Source organism: Rhipicephalus microplus, chromosome 3 (genome assembly GCF_043290135.1).
Source record: "Rhipicephalus microplus isolate Deutch F79 chromosome 3, USDA_Rmic, whole genome shotgun sequence".
Classification (NCBI taxonomy): domain Eukaryota; kingdom Metazoa; phylum Arthropoda; class Arachnida; order Ixodida; family Ixodidae; genus Rhipicephalus; species Rhipicephalus microplus.
Genome location: NC_134702.1, coordinates 61,499,682 through 61,517,252, shown reverse-complemented (window position 1 = coordinate 61,517,252; position 17,571 = coordinate 61,499,682). Strand labels below are relative to the sequence as shown.

Genomic DNA, 17,571 nt, shown 5'->3' with positions numbered 1-17,571 from the left:
CTGAAGGTGTCCCGCTGGCTCAGAGTGATGATCCCAGTTCCATTAGTTTCGGATCGTCACGACACACGCGCTGCGCAGCCCACGTGCTTTCCGAGCCGGAGAGGGAGTCGCGCCTTCTGCTTCGCATTCATATGTAAACAAGAGAGGAGAATTTGCCTACTCAATATGGCCGACTTCCGGCTTCATCGCGGCTTCACAACGAGTGACGTCAGGGCCGCTCCTTACCTTTCCTTCCTCCGTGCAGCACAGTCAGCACACGCGAAGCCGCAGGCACGGAGGAAGAAAGCGGAGGTAGCGCAAGCGTAACGCTCGTGCCAGCCTCCAGCCAGCGCAAACTTGTGACGTAGGTTTGTTTACACTGCCCCCGCGTTGGTGCCGGCGTCGCGAGGGGATCCACATCTCGCTTAGTTGCACGACGTGCACTTTAAAGGCGATTTTAAATGCGTTCTAGGCTATACTTGCCCATAAAGAGACACTAAAGTCAAACAACAATTTGCGTCAGAGCGAAAGCTCAATGTATGACAACATCTAAAACGACAATATCATAAACAACAGTGCCCTACTTACAAAGAAATAAAGTAATTGCATAAGAACTCAAGCGCCACTGTAGGACATTTTCAAAATGATCACGATGACGTCAGACGGACCAACTACAATTCACCACTAGCAATCGATCTAGCAGCACTAGATAAAAAAAACGTTCTATGCATTAAGAGACCCAATAAATGCTGCTTGTTCGTTTCTGTTTGATTCATGACAAAAAATCGCCGGGCGTTACTATGGGGAATGGATTGAGTGGTTCAAAAATTCAATTTTCGCGTGGTTACACGGGACAGGTGGTGCCATCTAGCGGGGCATAGTTGAAACAAAATTGTCTGCAATCTCGAAGTTAATGGCGGCAAAATGATCAATGGCTGTTGTTGCTGCTGTGGCTCTTGCTGCTTTTTGTCTGCTGCTACTAGCCCAGTAAAGCTGGACAAGGTTGTGCATGACAACAGTGATGTGAGATGGTCCGGTCGGTCCGTTTCTTGAGGCGGGTAATCTGAAGTGCGCTAACCCGATGTGCAGCACTAAAGAGTGATTTTATTTCAATATAGGCCCTTCCTTGGCACAAAAGTAACACTACGAGCTTTTTCGACCACCATTTCAACAATCAGCATCGGCTTTATAGTTGACATTAGTGTCCCTTTAATATCTCGTATATGTTGTGAAAGTCTGCGCATAAATAAATCTATCTCGATCGCCTTCGGAATTTCGGGTCAGTGCTCCATTAAAGAGGCCAAGACACCCGATTTTCGATCAGTATTTGTGTTACGTGGTTTAAACCTTGTGCATTCACAAATAGCTGGTGAAATTTTAGTGCATTCGGTCGAACACTCATTTTTATAATTGAAAACTTTTATAAACACGAGTGCAAGCTGAAAGTCGGGCAACCCTGGTACACTCGCTAACCATGAAGTAAGAGGCTGCTAGCTCAGTGAGCGTCAGCATTCCGGCGAACGATATTGTTCCGTCCTCAGCTGCGCGTCAAGTCGAGATATTCTAACTTTCCTCGAATTGGCACTAGAACTGAACGAGTTGCATCGGCCGAAACTTCAATAGAAAACGACAGTTCCACTTAAGGCTGCATATGACGTCGCATGTTTCATGGCAAAATAGCGGTTGCCGGCGGTGGGCGGAGTTTACAGTCTGCGACTTATAGGGCTGGTTTCGCGCTGAAACATTCCTTTGCTGCCCACTATTCATATCCTTGTAGGCACAATAGACCCTCTACTTCTAGTTTGCGCTGAAAGCCATGAATTGTTGCGTGGCCATGTCATGGTCCTTTTAAGCATTTAGACACGAGTTAAGGAAGCTCAAACGAAGCGAAAGCGACTTATACTATGCTGCCCCAGCCGCAGGGTGGTAACGTTTCTCTAGTGCACCCAGCACAGGCTGCATTCTACTAAATCGGAACAGTGAAGCATCATAAGACAAGAAATTTCTTAACCGGGCATGTCGACGTAGCCGACGTTTCGACCAGTGGACTTCTCTTCATCAAGTCATCAATCATTGCTGGTTTTAACAAAGACAAGTCCGCTTATCGAAGCGTCGGCTCCAGCGACATTAACTACATCGTAACGAGCTGGGGTGCTACACTGAATATTGTCAAATTGCTGCCATTTGTCGAATGTGATTCACACAGAGGGCTGATGTAGCCTGTCTGATTATATAGCTTGGAATGCCGCCAATACAAGATTTCACAATATGGCGGAATTCGACAAAGCCCAGAATAACCCACCCCTTCCCCCCTCTGTTCATTCAACGTCATCGGTTGACATCTTTTTTTAGGAGCGAAGCTTCTTAGGCCCACACTCCGATGTCCACGTCGCCGTCGAAGCTCGCAGCTCCGGGCATGCGCGACGAGTAAGTGACTCTTATGTGAAAAGAAGATAAAAGTGAGTCCCGTAACTGTCTTTCGGGGGAGGGGAGGACACACCTCGACTGCAGCTCACGAGGGGTGGGGGTAAAGAGGGATAAAAAGGATAGGATTAAAAGGTATAGAGATAGAGAGAGCGGAAGGAGAGAGCGAGGCGCAGGGACAGCCACAAGGAGAAGATACTCTTCATCATCGAGCGTCTGACCTCTGCTCCAACAGACCCTTCCGGTCGCCTGTTCGAACTGCACGACAACATTCTGTACCGTCGCAGCTTCAACGCCGATGGCCCGGAAATGCTACTCGTGCTTCCCCATCACCTGCGTACCAGTGTTCTCAAACAGCTACACGACGTACCTACAGCCGGTCACCTAGGCGTCTCTCGTACCTACCATCGTGTGCGACGTCGCTTTTGCTGGCCCGGACTGTATCGTTCTGTGCTTCGCTACGTCACTGCTTGCGACCACTGCCAACGCCGCAAGCGCCCCTCTGTGCTACCGTCTGGCCTCCTACAGCCCATTGAAATGCCGACGGAACCATTCTTCCGTGTTGGCCTCGACCTGTTGGGCCCGTTTCCTACGTCCACCTCCGGAAATAAATGAGTTTCAGTCGCCACAGATTACGCCACACGCTTTACCATCACTAAAGCACTGCCGACAAGCTGTTCCACTGACGTCGCTAACTTTCTGCTGTATGAAGTCATTCTTCATCACGGCGCTCCGCGGCAGCAGCTAACTGATCGTGAAAGGTACTTCCTTTCACGTGTTGTGGATGACATTCTCCGCGCCTGCTCCACTGAGCACAAGCTTACCACCGCTTATCATTCACAGACAGATGGATTGACCGAGCGTCTGAACCGAACGCTGATGCAAATGCTGTCTATGTACGTTAGATCACCGTGACTGGGACAAAGCAATCCCCTTTGTCACCTTTCCGTACAACTCTTCACGGCACGACACAGGTAGTTATTATCCGTTGTATTTGCTATTTGACCGAGATCCAGCGTTACCATTTGACACGCTCCTTCCTTCGGCTGCTCCCTTGTCTACTGAGTACGCCTGCGATGTCGTTTCTCGAGCCCATGCAGCCCGTCAGCTTGCCCATAATCGGCTGCACTTGTCGCAAGAGTATCAAAAAGACTGTTATGACAGTCGCCACTAAAGCGTGCACTTCTCGCCGGGGTTTCTGGTACTTCTCTGGACACCAAACCGCCAAGTCGGCTTATCAGGGAAGCTACTACCAAACTACCATGGCCCCTACAAAGTGCCACGACAACTCAGTGACGTGAGCTACGAGATCACACCCCTAAACAAGGCCTCTTCGACCCCCTCACTCCAGACGGACGTTGTCCACGTTTCAAGACTCAAGCCGTATCACCCTGCTAGTTCTTCGGCGCCGTACCAAGCGCCATGACGGCGCTTCCGCCGCGGGGGAGTGATGTTACCGTGCACCATCGACAGGAGCAAGCGTAGCACTTTGCGAAGAGGACGAAGACGCCTATGCGTTAGACGCTTGCGCGAGAAGCAACTCAGCCATCTTGTTCGGCTGCCGATTCTCTGTGGACGACTTACTATAACCCTAGATTTCACCCCGTCACAATATGAAAGATGGACACGGTCGCAGGAGTCCGAGGATGGGGCACCACTCGGCGAGAGCTCTTGTCGGCGTCGGGAGATGGCGTAGGGCGAGCCAGTCGGCCAGAGCTGCGCTGTCGTCGGAGATCGCGGGGGCAGAACCGGTCGGCACGAAATTCAACAAGCGAGTACGGGCATGCGCGCCGAGAAAGACAACAGGTGCGCGCTCACGGCGAGCGGGAACGCAGGCGCGGCCGCAGGTGTCTCGCGCTGCGCCGCGCGCGCCGGATACTCACTCGTTTATACCCCTGTCACACGGGCACCCGTGAAGACCGTTTAACTCCCTCGTCTTTACGACAACGAAGATGCGGTCGGTGTCACACGGCCACCCTTACGCAAACGAAGGTGAACGGAGCATTTCGCAAAGGACGTTCAATGATCTCCCTTCGCATCGAAACGAGGTACTCTCGTCCTCAGCAGTCTAGAGGTCAGAGAAAAATTTCGAGCACTAAGTGGCCGCAGTGAAAGAATAATACATTTTAGAAATATTAAACGTCCTTTCGTTGTAGTACTCATTCACAACGCGAGTTTGTTTACACTATTTACGTCCGCCAGAGTTCACTTACTCTCAACACCGATGCCCTGCACACCATGCCTCGCGAGTCAGGCCAGCCGGCGCCAGCCGATCAACGTCATTACCAGCGCACATCGCACCACTTCCTCACGTCGTCCGCTGTGTCACTCATGGCTGAAGAACACAAAATGTGCGCTCACGAGGCAAGGAAGCATAAGAACTTTCGTACCGGGCATGTACACAGGCAACAAAACAACTAAAAGCACAATGTGGCCAGCGTCACTAGCAGCATTGCTACATGTAGCAAATGCGTTTTTATTTGAAATTATTTTTAATGGTTTGTTTGTCGCATACCTACTTAATAGTGCTTTTTTGTAAAAACCGCATAACGAGGATTCACAAAAAAATCAATAGGGACCAAATTAGAATACTTTTCCGAAAATCAAACAGCGCCAGCTGAGCCCCCTCGCGGCAACTTATAACCTTGCCATTGCCGTGTGACGCTGCCACAACTCCTTCTCCGTCGAACCCCCTAAGGGAGATTTACGTTGATGGTGTTGAACGGAGTTTGGTGGTGGCCGTGTGACAGGGGTGTTAGTCGTTGCCGTCGCCACCAAGCGCAGCAGACGTTCTTCCAACCCGCTCCCCACCCTACAGCCGTCATGAAAATCAGCAGCGAGATCAGGCGCATAGTAGTTTGCATACCGTTTCTAAGAAGCTTCGCTCATCGGTTGTATTTGTACACGGAACACCTGCTATTTTTTTATTCTGCTATATAACCGGCATAGTTATACTCACTGCTTTATCCTTGAGCCAGTCAAACTTTTCCCTCTTCATACGCGCTAGTTCTTGTGCCAGGCTCTCGATCTGCTCCTGAAAGCCTTGGAACATATCGGCACCTGCGGGAGGAAGACGATGCACACGAAAATACTGAACACGCTACTCTGCGTGCCGAGAGTAAATTAAAAAGTAAAGCGTGCAACACGTGTAGGACAAAACAACGTGCACCCATTTCCCATGCGATGTGAGCTATAAAGTAAACATGCTCTCAAAGATGAAGTACCCAAAGCCACAAAGTGAGAAAAGGAAAGAATCTGATTGGCCGAAGCCCAAAGGGGTGGTGCCACCAAATTTCGAGGCTATCTAGAGCCTGCTATTGGTTTCCTCTGTATGCAAGGACTCTCCACGCGAAGGGCCGGACAAAACAAACGCGTAAAATATATTTTAATTCACTTTTAAAAGTGTAGCTGAATGCCCACTTTCACGATCTAGACCCATCGCTTGCGCAGCAACGCTGACGTTTCAGAATAGGCGAAGCAACAGCAGTTGTCGTGACGTCACAACAGATCTGTAGTGACGAGTGTGATGGCGTCCCTTTCAGAGAAACCGCGTGCGTCCGTCAGGAGCACTGGGTGCTTTCGAAGCGTCCTTGTCTGTCAGAGACGCTGCGCGCGTCCAGCAGCGGGGCTGTCTCATCCGCCATCGACATCTCGGCGCCTATTCACGTTTTCATAAACGCCTCCCTGGGCGCCGCCACAGCCCTCCTTGGGCTGTGCAAATTGGCGCGTCCCCTCGAAAATGCACTGACAACGCTGCGCCCTAAGCCTTTGTACTCCCGCGCACAGCCCATCATGGCGGTGTTTTTTTTCCTTCCTGTGAAAAGGTGTATAAAAGGCCGGCGTATCGAGCGTCGGTCGGCTACCTCGTCCACGTTCTGTACATACGTTGTAAATATAAACGCTCTGTTTCCTTCTGGCTGCCTTTTGCCTTGCCACTGCCAGGATGCTACTGCGTCTGGCCATGGCGACTGTCAGCGCGTTTGTTTTGCTCGCGCTTGTGTGGCACGTGCGTATGAGAGCAGACAAAACTCGGAACGATTTGCATGACAATTTTTGTGTGGTCCCATGACCAAGCCACCTATGCATAGACGCCACTGCCCAACTCGGCGCCACGAAACCGAAACCGAAAATGGTCCACATAAGTAGAGCAATAGTAAACTAATTAGCGAAAATACACGAATCTTGGTGCGTGTTGCATGCTTCCTGGAGCTGAAGGAAAGGCTTACAGGAAAGAACACGCATTCCACAAATTTGGTGTCACCACCGCTTTAAGAGGGCTTTATGTATTTATCTATACGCACGAAGCGCGGACACAAAGCTTGTGAAGGCACACTTTGGCGGTACTAAATTATACAGTTCAATGCGATAAAATTATAGTCTCATTCTGAAACGCCATATGCGGCGTTTCTGAATAACATCAATTGTCGTCTGGCTCACAGCAAAGCGGTGGCTGATGGTTCACGGTTCACAAGTTTTTTTTTTTCACTCTTCCATAAGACAACGACCCGAATTTCTTCTGCTCTAACTTGCTGCGGAGAAGCTGAATATTATACGACCTCCGCTAATCAACTTCTAGAAATAAGTCTTGTAGCACAAAAGAAAAAAAAACAATGAAGACGAAGGAATGGAAATCAAACCCACGACATTTTAACGCCAAGCTATAGCTGTATACTCAAAATCAGCGTCGACTGAGTGATATTAAAATGTGCCTATGTTAACTTCGTAATGTTGCGGTTGTTTCAGCAAGACAATCCTTATTATCTCCATATTTAGTATTGCGCTAGATCTTGGTGCACTTATGTTCACAGTGAGGAATTCTGAGCAGTGCCGGGCTTTTAGTCTACTTATAGTGTGTATTACAGCTTGTCCAAACAATCTGTAGGTCATTTACGAAAACAACAAACTGGCCGCTCTTTATGGAAATGGAATAAAAGTGAGAGTGGCAGTGCATCCATGAGTCATTTTTAAATCGGTAGTTTGCCAAAACAACACGTTGCAGCTTTATTTAAAGCAGAGAAAATTAATTGGGGGATTACGAACTCGGCAATGTAATCGGCTTTACTTGAGCTCTAAATAGCCTCGATATACGAAGAAAAAAAAAACTCGCCAACTCGCAACCACCAAAAATTGTCGAATGAATGCCACGGTGATAATCTTGCATTTTATGTTTACTGTTTCAGTACTCCATCTATACTGAAGAGAATGACCGGTTTAAAGCAACATTAACAGAAAAGAATTGCAAAGAATCAGCAGAGCTTCAGCGAGGTGCAAGGGATTTTTGCGTTGGAGTAACCACATGCAGGCAATGCCATTCTGCAAGATGGCGCGGTAGTTCTGTAGGTTGCCGAATGCTGTTAAATACTGAACGCAATGTCTCGAGACCATGATATATCCAAAGTATGTGCCATGACTGCAAGCTCGAAACCGTGCGATAAAGAGGATCCGGTTGCAAACATTAGTGATCTCGCAGGTTTCTCTTTCTTTTTCTTCATTAGAGTACTCCCAAACGAGTACCGGTACTCATTATCTCGCAGTGCATGTGCGAAATGGAGGTTCAAAAAAAAAAGAAAAAAATTGTGGGCAGACGGTTAATAGCATGTCTTCCTGAAATGTAGACGCGAAAACAAATCCTTAAAAAGCTTCTCAGCATTCGAGAACTTTCTGAAACGGGACACAGCGCGGATCTATTCGGCACATGATATCGTCATGCCATACTGTAAGACTCAAAGTCAGCGTTACAACAATTACTTCACGACCTATCTTGCAGTACGTTTACTAGGCAATACTGACTGCGTCAGGAGTAGGGTGACAAAGTCAAATTTCACTTTTTTTTCATTGTCGAGTAAAAATCGAAGAGAATGAAAAGTGTGACGTGGACGCGAAGCATACTCTTGTGCTTAAAGATCCACAAATGCTGAGATCCACAAAGGACTTCGGGCTCACGAAAGATGCTCTCGCAATTAATTTAGGGCGATCCGCAGGACTTATGCGACACACTTCTCTGGCATGAGCTTATCTCGCAGAGGAGGTATACCTTGCTGTCATGTAATAGAACCAGCTGTACTTACACCACAGACTTGTTCATTTAAGACTATATGACTCGTTTACAAGCTCTGTGCTTTTTATGCGCTGAGATTGGTGACACACAGCATCTGACGCAGCAATGCCCGAATTTTGGCTTGGAAAGAAAGTTACCGCTCGGACCGCGTCGGTGCTTGACTCATTCATTATCTGTCGTCCGTACTGGTTTTTCAATAAAGTTTTAAGCCTATTGATTGATTGATTGATTGATTGATTGATTGATTGATTGATTGATTGATTGATTTGTGGTGTTTGACGTCCCAAAACCACCATATGATTATGAGAGACGCCGTAGTGGAGGGCTCCAGAAATTTCGACCACCTGGAGTTCTTTAACGTGCACCCAAATCTGAGTACACAGGCCTACAACATTTCTGCCTCCATCGGAAATGCAGCCGCCGCAGCCGGGATTTGATCCCGCGAAAGTTTGAAGCTTAAAGGGACACTAAAGTCAAATAACAATTTACGTCATAGTGATGGCTCAGTGTATGACATCTAAAACGACAATATTAGCAACAGCAGTGCCTTACTTACGGAGAAATTAATGTAAATGCACAAGAACACAAGCACCGCAGTAAGACATTTTCAAAATGATCCTGATAACATCAGACGGACCGCCTACAAATAATCACTAGTAATCAATCTAACTGCACTAAATAAAGAACCTTCCGTGCACCAAAAGACGCAATAAAATGCTGCTTGTTCATTTCTGTTTTATTCATGGGAAAAATAGCCGCCGGACGTAACTATGAAATGTGGCACAAGTGATTGGGAAATCCGATTTTCGCGTGGACATGTCATGCCATCTAGCGGGGCCCAGTTGAGCCAAAACACGTCTGCAATCTCGGAGCCAATGACAGGATATTCATCAATGGCCGTTGTTGTTGCTGTGGCTCTCGCTGCTTTAGTTCTGCCTACTAGTGTCGGCGACTGCGCATTAAAGCCGGGCAACGTTGTGCACGGCAACAGTGACGTGAGTCAGACTGCTTCTTGAGGCGGGTAATTTGGAGTGCGCTAACTCAATGCGGGCCACTAAAACGTGATTTTATTTGAAAATAAGCTCTTTCTTGGCGCAAAAGTAACACTACGAGATATCTGGACCGCTATTCCAACAATCAACGTCGACTTTATAGTTGCCTTCAGTGTCCGTTTAAGCTTACAGCTAGGAAAAGTCTGGTTCCACATTCTAGGGCGTCGATTTTATACGTCATTTTCCCCGAAAGGCTTGAGGTAATCAGAAAGGAACTTCTACGACTACCGATTTCCTCTATGCTAATTAGCATCGGTCAACACAGACTAGCATGGACAATACACCCTTTTCATATATGTAAAGATGGCTTCACTGCAGTGATTTTCACCAAGCCAATGGCGGCGTAGCTTTATTCGCAAAACGTGTACAATGGCACTTCGCTTGTTCTATGGTGTGGGCAATGCAAACCCGGCTTTCGCGTCGTAAACGTGCATAAAAGACAAGCTCCAACGTGTGCTGATAGAACTTGCGCGTTCGTTTCAACCGCGACAGTTGCCACCATTAGTTGGTCTAATGTGCAATGCATAGATGCATTCTAGTGATTAATGATAACTGTTCCGTTGCCGGCGGTGTATGTCAGACTAATCCTGCCACCATGACCCCCGCTACCAAGATACGATAACGGAACGAAGCCGCAATAACTTCAGCCATTCGCTGTCATTAGAGCAGACGTGCTCCGTCGGGGCAGTGCCAAGAGACTGCGCGGTACACGCTCCAATGCGTGCAAGTTCATCACTTCATTTCTCTTTCCTTCTCTATTCTCTTTTTCGCATTTACCCCTTCCCCCGTGTAGGGTAGCGAACCTGGTTTAACCTGGTCAACCTCCCTGCCTTTCCCTTGCTTTTCTATCTCTCTACCGACGCTTCAACTGCATTGAAGTACGTTGAGGACGGATCGCGTAGCTTTTTATATTATTCATATTAGGCCCCTTTCTTGTTTAATTACCTCGCGGTAGCCGAACTCTCTTACAATTCTACGAATGACGTTCGGAAAGCTACGTTTGCACTGCGAAGGCCGTCGCAACGGAGGGACGCGCGTTGCTCCCAACAATCCTCTGGTTCAGTGATAAGCGCTGAAGCAAAGAAACGCAGGTATTTTCGCAGCTGATTGTCTAAATGCAGCTGCCGTGACCGGGAATCGTTCTTTCAACATGTGAGCTTCATTAGAAGAAGGCTCCACTGTCACAAAGGGTACAGCACACAACCACCAGAAAGTGCTTGTATACTGCGCGTTCTCCTCCGCGGCATTTTTTCGCATAAATGACAATCTATAAACTGCTTGTAAGTGGCAGTTAATGCGCATTTGGTATATGTTCACATTATCTGCACACACTTACGTTGTTCTTGTTTCCTAACAATCTTTCTCTATTCCCTGTTTTTGTTGTTATGGACATGCTTTGCAAGTGTTCAGTCACGTCATTGACTACGGGAACCGTATTTTTAATATCTTTCATGTTTTTTTATTTCGGTTGTCGTAATTATTTTGCAACATCTATGAGTTTGCAATAGCCAGTCTTACACGTGGCCAAGTGGGGATTTTTTTCCCATCACGTTAAAAAGATATGATTCAGCATTCTTTCGATGCTTCTTAGACCCAAGCCTAAACACGCTGCAAGCCTAGGCCGACGACCATGAGCAGAGTAAATGAAATAACAATAAAGCTATTCTTGATTTATGATGTCATCGTTCAGTATTTAGGCACCATGCCAAATTCCAGCTTAGCATGCACGGTCACTGCAGTTCCGACCGACATAAAGCAGGGAGCGACATGCAAGAAGGAGCAGTGGTTGCTTAAAAGGGCGCGCGCGCTTGTACGTGCATCGGGAGACAACCAACCACCGTGCAGAAGCGCTAGGATAAGCACCATCCGCGTGCGATCCACCTCCGCTGGCTGCTGACGCCGCCGTGGCCTGTATGAGCAGGGAGCGGGAGTTGCGGGACGGGATCTCCGGCGGCGGCATCATCGTGCTGCCGCTGAGCCCCAGGTCGGACTCGACGCTGTTCAGACTAGAGGTGTCGGACTCGGCGCAGCCTGGCTGATGTTGCTGAGAGCCCGGCTGCTGAGAGCCCAGCTGGGATTTGGCCAACGAGGGAGGCGTCTCGGGACTGGACACAGGAGTGGTGGGACTACTGTTGGGACGACGCCGGCTCATGCCCAACAGCGAGGTGACCGTGGGGAAGTCCAGCCTGCCGAGTTTGTTTCGGAAATCCCGGATATAACCAGGACGGCTAGGAGACGGTGGCACACCAAGCAGACTACACTCGGTGACATGCTCTATTCTGTTCAAGTGGACTCTACATGTAGCTTCCACAACGCCACCGGCCGTTAAGTGAACTAAATGGGGTTTGGTCGCGACAATTTATCTACAATATGGCAGTCAGTTACGACTGATTCCGGATAACCTTTGTACACGGGTATACAGTCATCCCACAGGGTGCCACCCTGTGTCTTCTCGCATGCCATTCCGGTCGCCTTTTCTACAGAAGAGATGATTACGCAGATGGGATTACGTGATTATTTCATATCCGCTTCAATATCCGCCAGAAAATCGGAGGCGGATGGCTACATGGTTCACATTGAACACGGTCACTCACAGTTGCCTTCCACAAACTTTGGGGGGCATAGGCAGACAAGTAGCAACCGAAAAGACACAAGGCACATCCCTGATCAACATTTCACGTTGCCTTGACGTTCCCGCCAGACTGCCAGCATAATGTCTGCGAGCAACTAGTGATAGTATTTCAATAAATGGACTCAATTCTTAAAGCAACGGTGGCTTTGCTTCTAAGCTGCTCCAGGTAATGCAGTAGTATTCAGTGCTGCGGTTGCTGCTACAGCGGGTTAGTCAAAATTGTTAGTGGTTTAAGCAAGTCAGTTGCACTTTTTTATAAGTTCGTCAGGACGCCATAACACATGCACGTATCACTAAGACTTAAAGGAATAAAGTGAACAATTTTACCAACAGCAAACAGAAGAATGAGGCTTTTTGTACGAATCCTACGAGTTAATTTTGGAAGGCATTAGCCACTGTTAAGTCAAAATAAAAACTGTCTCGTTTATATTAAGAAATACATATCTGCGTGAGGCCCTATCTTGTGAGCGTGCTGTTTAACAGCTTCAAGAATAGCTGTGGTACCAAAACGCAGTAAGCTTTAGTTTTCACTACGGGAAGCTGTGACAACGTGGGAAATGTGGTCTTCCCTAACGCATAGGTAGCACGTGACGCGGAACTCTTGTGTGCGTGACAGTCATTAATGAAAAAAAAAATAAGTTTTAAGCATAAAAAATGGGCTTTTGACTACATAGCAACTGAATCATGGAATATTTTTGGCAAGTTTCTCAAAATAATGAGGCCAAAGAAGAATATACGCGTCGCAGACTCACCGACGCGCGCTGCTTTGTGATGGCGATCCTTGGTTGACGCTCTTGGAACTCTGGGCTTTAGGCGTCTGATGAAAAACAAAAACAAAAAAAAGACCGACTCATTCAGTAACACTGCAAGCAGACTTATACTAAGGTAACCTAATATTTGTCTTCAGCAGCACAACTAAACGAAACACACGAAAGAAGAAGGCAGAATAACCAAGGGCTGCTGTTCAATCAAACTAATACAAAAATCTACGAGAAGGTAAGAAAAGTAAAATTTAACCAAACTGCGCAGATGTGATAAAAATGAATATGTAACGTTGAATATCGCCTATATGCCCACCTGCTGCGGGGATATGCGTCTGTCGAGCGTCGTTGTCTGTAACAGATAAAGATCTCAGCATGTGAGCGTAAAGTGATATATTATGTAACCCATTAACTGCATGATAACATCTGCGCTGTTTTAGTGTGTTTTACTTGACTGCGTCACCACACTTTCTCAAATAAAAATTTCAGTTGCGATTCAACGCTATTATAAGATGAAAGTGTTTAAACCGGGGCCCAACCATGGCTCCGCTTGCGTATTTCCGTCATTGATATGACGTTGTGAAATATATACGAACATATTGACAGGAAAAAAAATTGGCCCCGTGTCTGCATGTTTCACAACAAATGTTGTCGAAAGACGATAGTCTTGCATCTGGAGAGAGTGAACAAAACGTTTATTTGATGTTCTGCGCGGGAAAATTGGTGAATTGTCTTCTAGAGGCGCTGCGTTAGAGTGTCTCGATCCGTGCAGCGAAGGCGAACGAGCGCATCGCGGCACGTTAGACACGAGCGCTATCTAGCAGTTATCTTCGAAAACGAAGGAAGGCGTGCGCGCCTGCCTGTCTCGGAGGCAATAAGGTGTAGAATGCAACGCGATGGGCAGGTGCCACAACGGAGTCGTCTTAGCGAAGCGTTTGAAACACTTGCCTTTTTGAGCACCGCAGCCAATTTACAGACCATTTACAGACCAATTCAGAGACCGACAGACCAAAATTTTGCGTCGAAGTACACCATGAAAGACTATCGTCTTTAAAAAAGAAAACTACACTGAAATATGTTGACGCGGGGCGTCGAACCTCCCCCCTATCCATTTGCAACGCGTGGCGCTAACCACTATGCCACGAAGCGTACGACGCCGAGGACGCTGACGGCAAGCTATCTATATACACAACGCACCGTTTGGCAGTCCTCAGAGCTCCGATATTTTAGCGCGTTTTTCTTATCAGTAGCGAGATGGCGCGACGGCCTCGCGTCGGGCGCGCTACGGGGCACCGCCTCCTCGGAGCATAGTCTCTCCTGAGTGCGCGCTTATCAGACTCGTAAATCGGGAGAGGACGAAGTTCGCATCGCACGCCGCACTGCCGCATTTACGAAAAAAGCGCGCTGCTGGCACACGACGAAGTAAGAATTGTGAAAATTGTTTGCGCTTGTCCTGTGTATATTTCTGCTGATATCGTGCGTGCTTTCTGCTTGAGATACGCACTATAAGTTTCGAACTGCTTGCTGTTCTTCTCGTGACTTTCCAATTTGTTGCTGTTGATGAAACAATGCACCATACAAGCTCAACTACTTATATGAAGACACATTTCACTCTCGTGTTAGACCGATTTTTAGATAGGGGGATCAGCTACATGTTTCCTGTGCACTCATAGTGACACGCTGCACCAAACTTGACCCTTTGCGAACTATCCCTCCTTTCGATCATATCATATCGTTGATTTTAAAAGACAACAATGTGTAGCTCTGAGTGACAGTGGTCAGGTTTCTCTCACGGCAGAAAAAAAAAGACACCGGCAAAACATCCTTTTAGTCAATAGAGTTACTTTTCAGCGCTTACTCTCGCCTTCGTTTTCTCTATAAATTCGCGTACTCGTAATAGGAAGAAACGACGAGACAAAAACAAAAGGCTTTTCAGCGCTGCGATACCCTCTGCAAAGGTGTCTTCACTGCAAGATGACAGTGCGTGCAGCGAAGTGCACTTAAAAGCTACAAAGCTTTTATTCATATACTTACACGTTTGCATGATATGACGGTATTGTTATTATTATTATTATTATTATTACGACGAAACACTTTAAACTACAACGAAACACTTTAAAGATACTAAGCGAGATTATTCCCATTGTGTTGACAAGATAAAGTAGCAAATAATGCAATTTTAAAAACTCTAACAACGAGCTATGACACTGTGTATTGCGCATCGTGCGTTGTAAGAAAACTCTAAACATGCCCACTGTTCCTGGGAATGTAGATTAGCCGAAAATTGCGTGCCTCGCAAACTTTTCTGGCTTAGTAACCACATCCATAGAAGTCATTTCCAACACTTTACCCTGCAACATTACAAAGAGCGGTCATACACTTAGGTTAAAGAAGAAAAAAAACGCGAAACAAGTTCTGTATCTTTCTATTTATTTCTTTTTTATTGGCAGAGATTACAAGGGAGGGTTTCACTTTATTATTCTTCTCCCAATATTTTGTAATATCCGTCGCTTTGAAAGAAAAATGACCAAGGTGCCAGACACTACATTCGTTTGTCAGCGTGCTTAACTTTATATTTGTTTTACTGCGATAGCAAATATATGGGCACTCTCGGCTGGATTTTGTCGCCGACGTCGCCGTCACTCACTGTATATGAATACATGTCTACATATATAAAAACACAACAAAGAAAAATAATGCAGAAAAAGACTGCGGCACGAGGAATCGAACGTCAGACCGCTGAATTGTGAGTGCGAGGTGTTCACCACTGTGCCACGAAGGAGCACCTCCTTCAACGTTCAAACCCGCAAGCTATTTTTTACTACCACTTACCGCTGTTGATGGGCATCTCGGGGAGAACTACCGTGTCTTCAGCATTACGACCAACACGACACAATTAGCGTGCGTCGCCACATCGTCACGACGCGGCGGCGCGCGCTCTCGTCTCCCACGCGTACTTTGCCCCGCGGAGAGGGGGCAGGGTGGACGCTCACGCGTGCGCTTGCTTATCTCACTGTGGGGACAACCGTACGCCTTGGCTAGCCGTGGGCTTTCACCGGAACGATTCTGTTGTAGTTACCAGGCGCACAAAGGTCACTGCAATTGTTCCGCAGTCCCCGTTTGCGAAAAGGGCGCGCCTTTCAGACACAGCGAAGAAACAATTCAGACGCTTATTCGCATTCATCTGTACCTGTGAGTACGTTTCGTGCGTAATTTGTGCGTGAGAAACGCAGGCACGCTTCGATCTGCTTGCCATTCTGCGCGAGACCTTCCGACTTGGTGTTATCACGTTCATTGCTTCACGTTTGCGGCAAAGCTGTGATTTTTTTTCAACAGGGGACTTACTTTCAGTGTGACCGTGGGCGCGCAGGTGTAGTTCAACACTGCGTGTAATTGGGGCATTACTGAGTGCAACACCGGCACGTCCCGGCATGCCGAGGCCGCCGAAGTAACTATGAAAATCGCGATACTCACTCAAGTCAGCCAGTGATCGGGAACTGTGTTTACGACGCTTTCATTTTGATTATGGCACCATTTGTCAAGAAAAGAACGAGCAGTTTCCAGCTGACCGAGAATCAATTGCAAAGTCCAGGTAACACGCTGCGCTATATTGCTTGGTTCACATGATCTCAGGAGCCTCGAATTTCGATAAGCAACGTTATCTGACCACGCTCTATAGAAGGTGCAGGGCCCCTTTAAAAGCGCACGAAAAAGCTCGAAAAATGCCAAAAGCTTGACCGACCCCAGTGGCAAGCGGCGTGTTCTCCCCGATGACGGTGTTAGTGAGACTGCTGCTGCTGGCGCTGGATGACGATCGCTTGGCCAGGTTGGACTCAACGGATTGACTGCGTATCTTGACGCTGAGCGCCTTGCGGAAAAAGCCATCCAGAAAGCTCGCGCCGCTGGCCACGGCCACGGGGCCACCGTTGGTGGCCGCGCCATCGTCGAGCTCGTCGCCGGTCAAGAAGCTGGCGCTGCCGGAAAATTCCTGCGTCTTGCAGAGCAGCTGGTCGTGGAGCGTCTGCAGCAGCGACGACCGGGTCCGCGCCTGGAGTGGAGAAGGCGGGTCAGAGAAATAGCCCCTCCTTGTGCACGTCTTTAGTGTACTTCTTGACAGTGTTTATAAAAGTGCATAAAAATGGTGCGTAACTAAGTTTGGCTGGAAGGACCACAAATGAGCTTTCGAATCGAGGTCTGATGGCTGACCCCTTGGAAAGCCCCTAGGTCCCTTCCGAATTTGCTAAAGGCGACTCGATGGTGACAGCCATTTTTTTTCTTTTGAGTAGATTCTACACCCGACTGTACCGAATTGGCATTATCCTCTTACACACGCACACACGAACGCGCTCGAAATTATGTATACAGTAACACGCAGCTCTTTTGACTAACTTATGCCACTATATAATATTTTGGCACGAAACAGTTATTTCACGGCTTAGAGAATTGTAAGGGAAAAAATGAAAACAGCTCGCACTAAGTCGCGCAAAGCTAGGTCACAGCAGAGCTGGTGGGCACCTAGCTCGTCCTGGCTTCGCAAGGCTTTTACCCTCTCACTTCTTTCTTTGCCACCTCTTCCTTACTATACGTGGCTATGTCTGCTCCCTTTTTTATATTTTTGTATCTGTCTGCATATTTTTTTCTTATGTCTTTCTATCCTTTTCTATG

General features: G+C 47.5%; 1 protein-coding gene across 4 annotated transcripts in view; it reads right to left on the bottom strand.

Moving 5' to 3' along the window:
- Nucleotides 1–17,571, bottom strand: part of LOC142803752 (rap1 GTPase-activating protein 1-like) — a 304,934-nt gene that overhangs the window by 6,027 nt on the left and 281,336 nt on the right. The window contains exons 17-20 of one of the 4 annotated variants that reach the window (XM_075889633.1): nucleotides 16,649–16,954; nucleotides 12,898–12,962; nucleotides 11,349–11,741; nucleotides 5,363–5,463 (exon numbers count right to left, since the gene is read on the bottom strand). In XM_075889633.1, the coding sequence (XP_075745748.1) occupies nucleotides 5,382–5,463; nucleotides 11,349–11,741; nucleotides 12,898–12,962; nucleotides 16,649–16,954 (846 nt within the window). In that variant the 3' untranslated portion in view covers nucleotides 5,363–5,381. The remainder of the gene's footprint in view (nucleotides 1–5,362; nucleotides 5,464–11,348; nucleotides 11,742–12,897; nucleotides 12,963–16,648; nucleotides 16,955–17,571) is intronic. The other 3 variants (XM_075889631.1, XM_075889630.1, XM_075889632.1) reach the window with 3 other exon arrangements.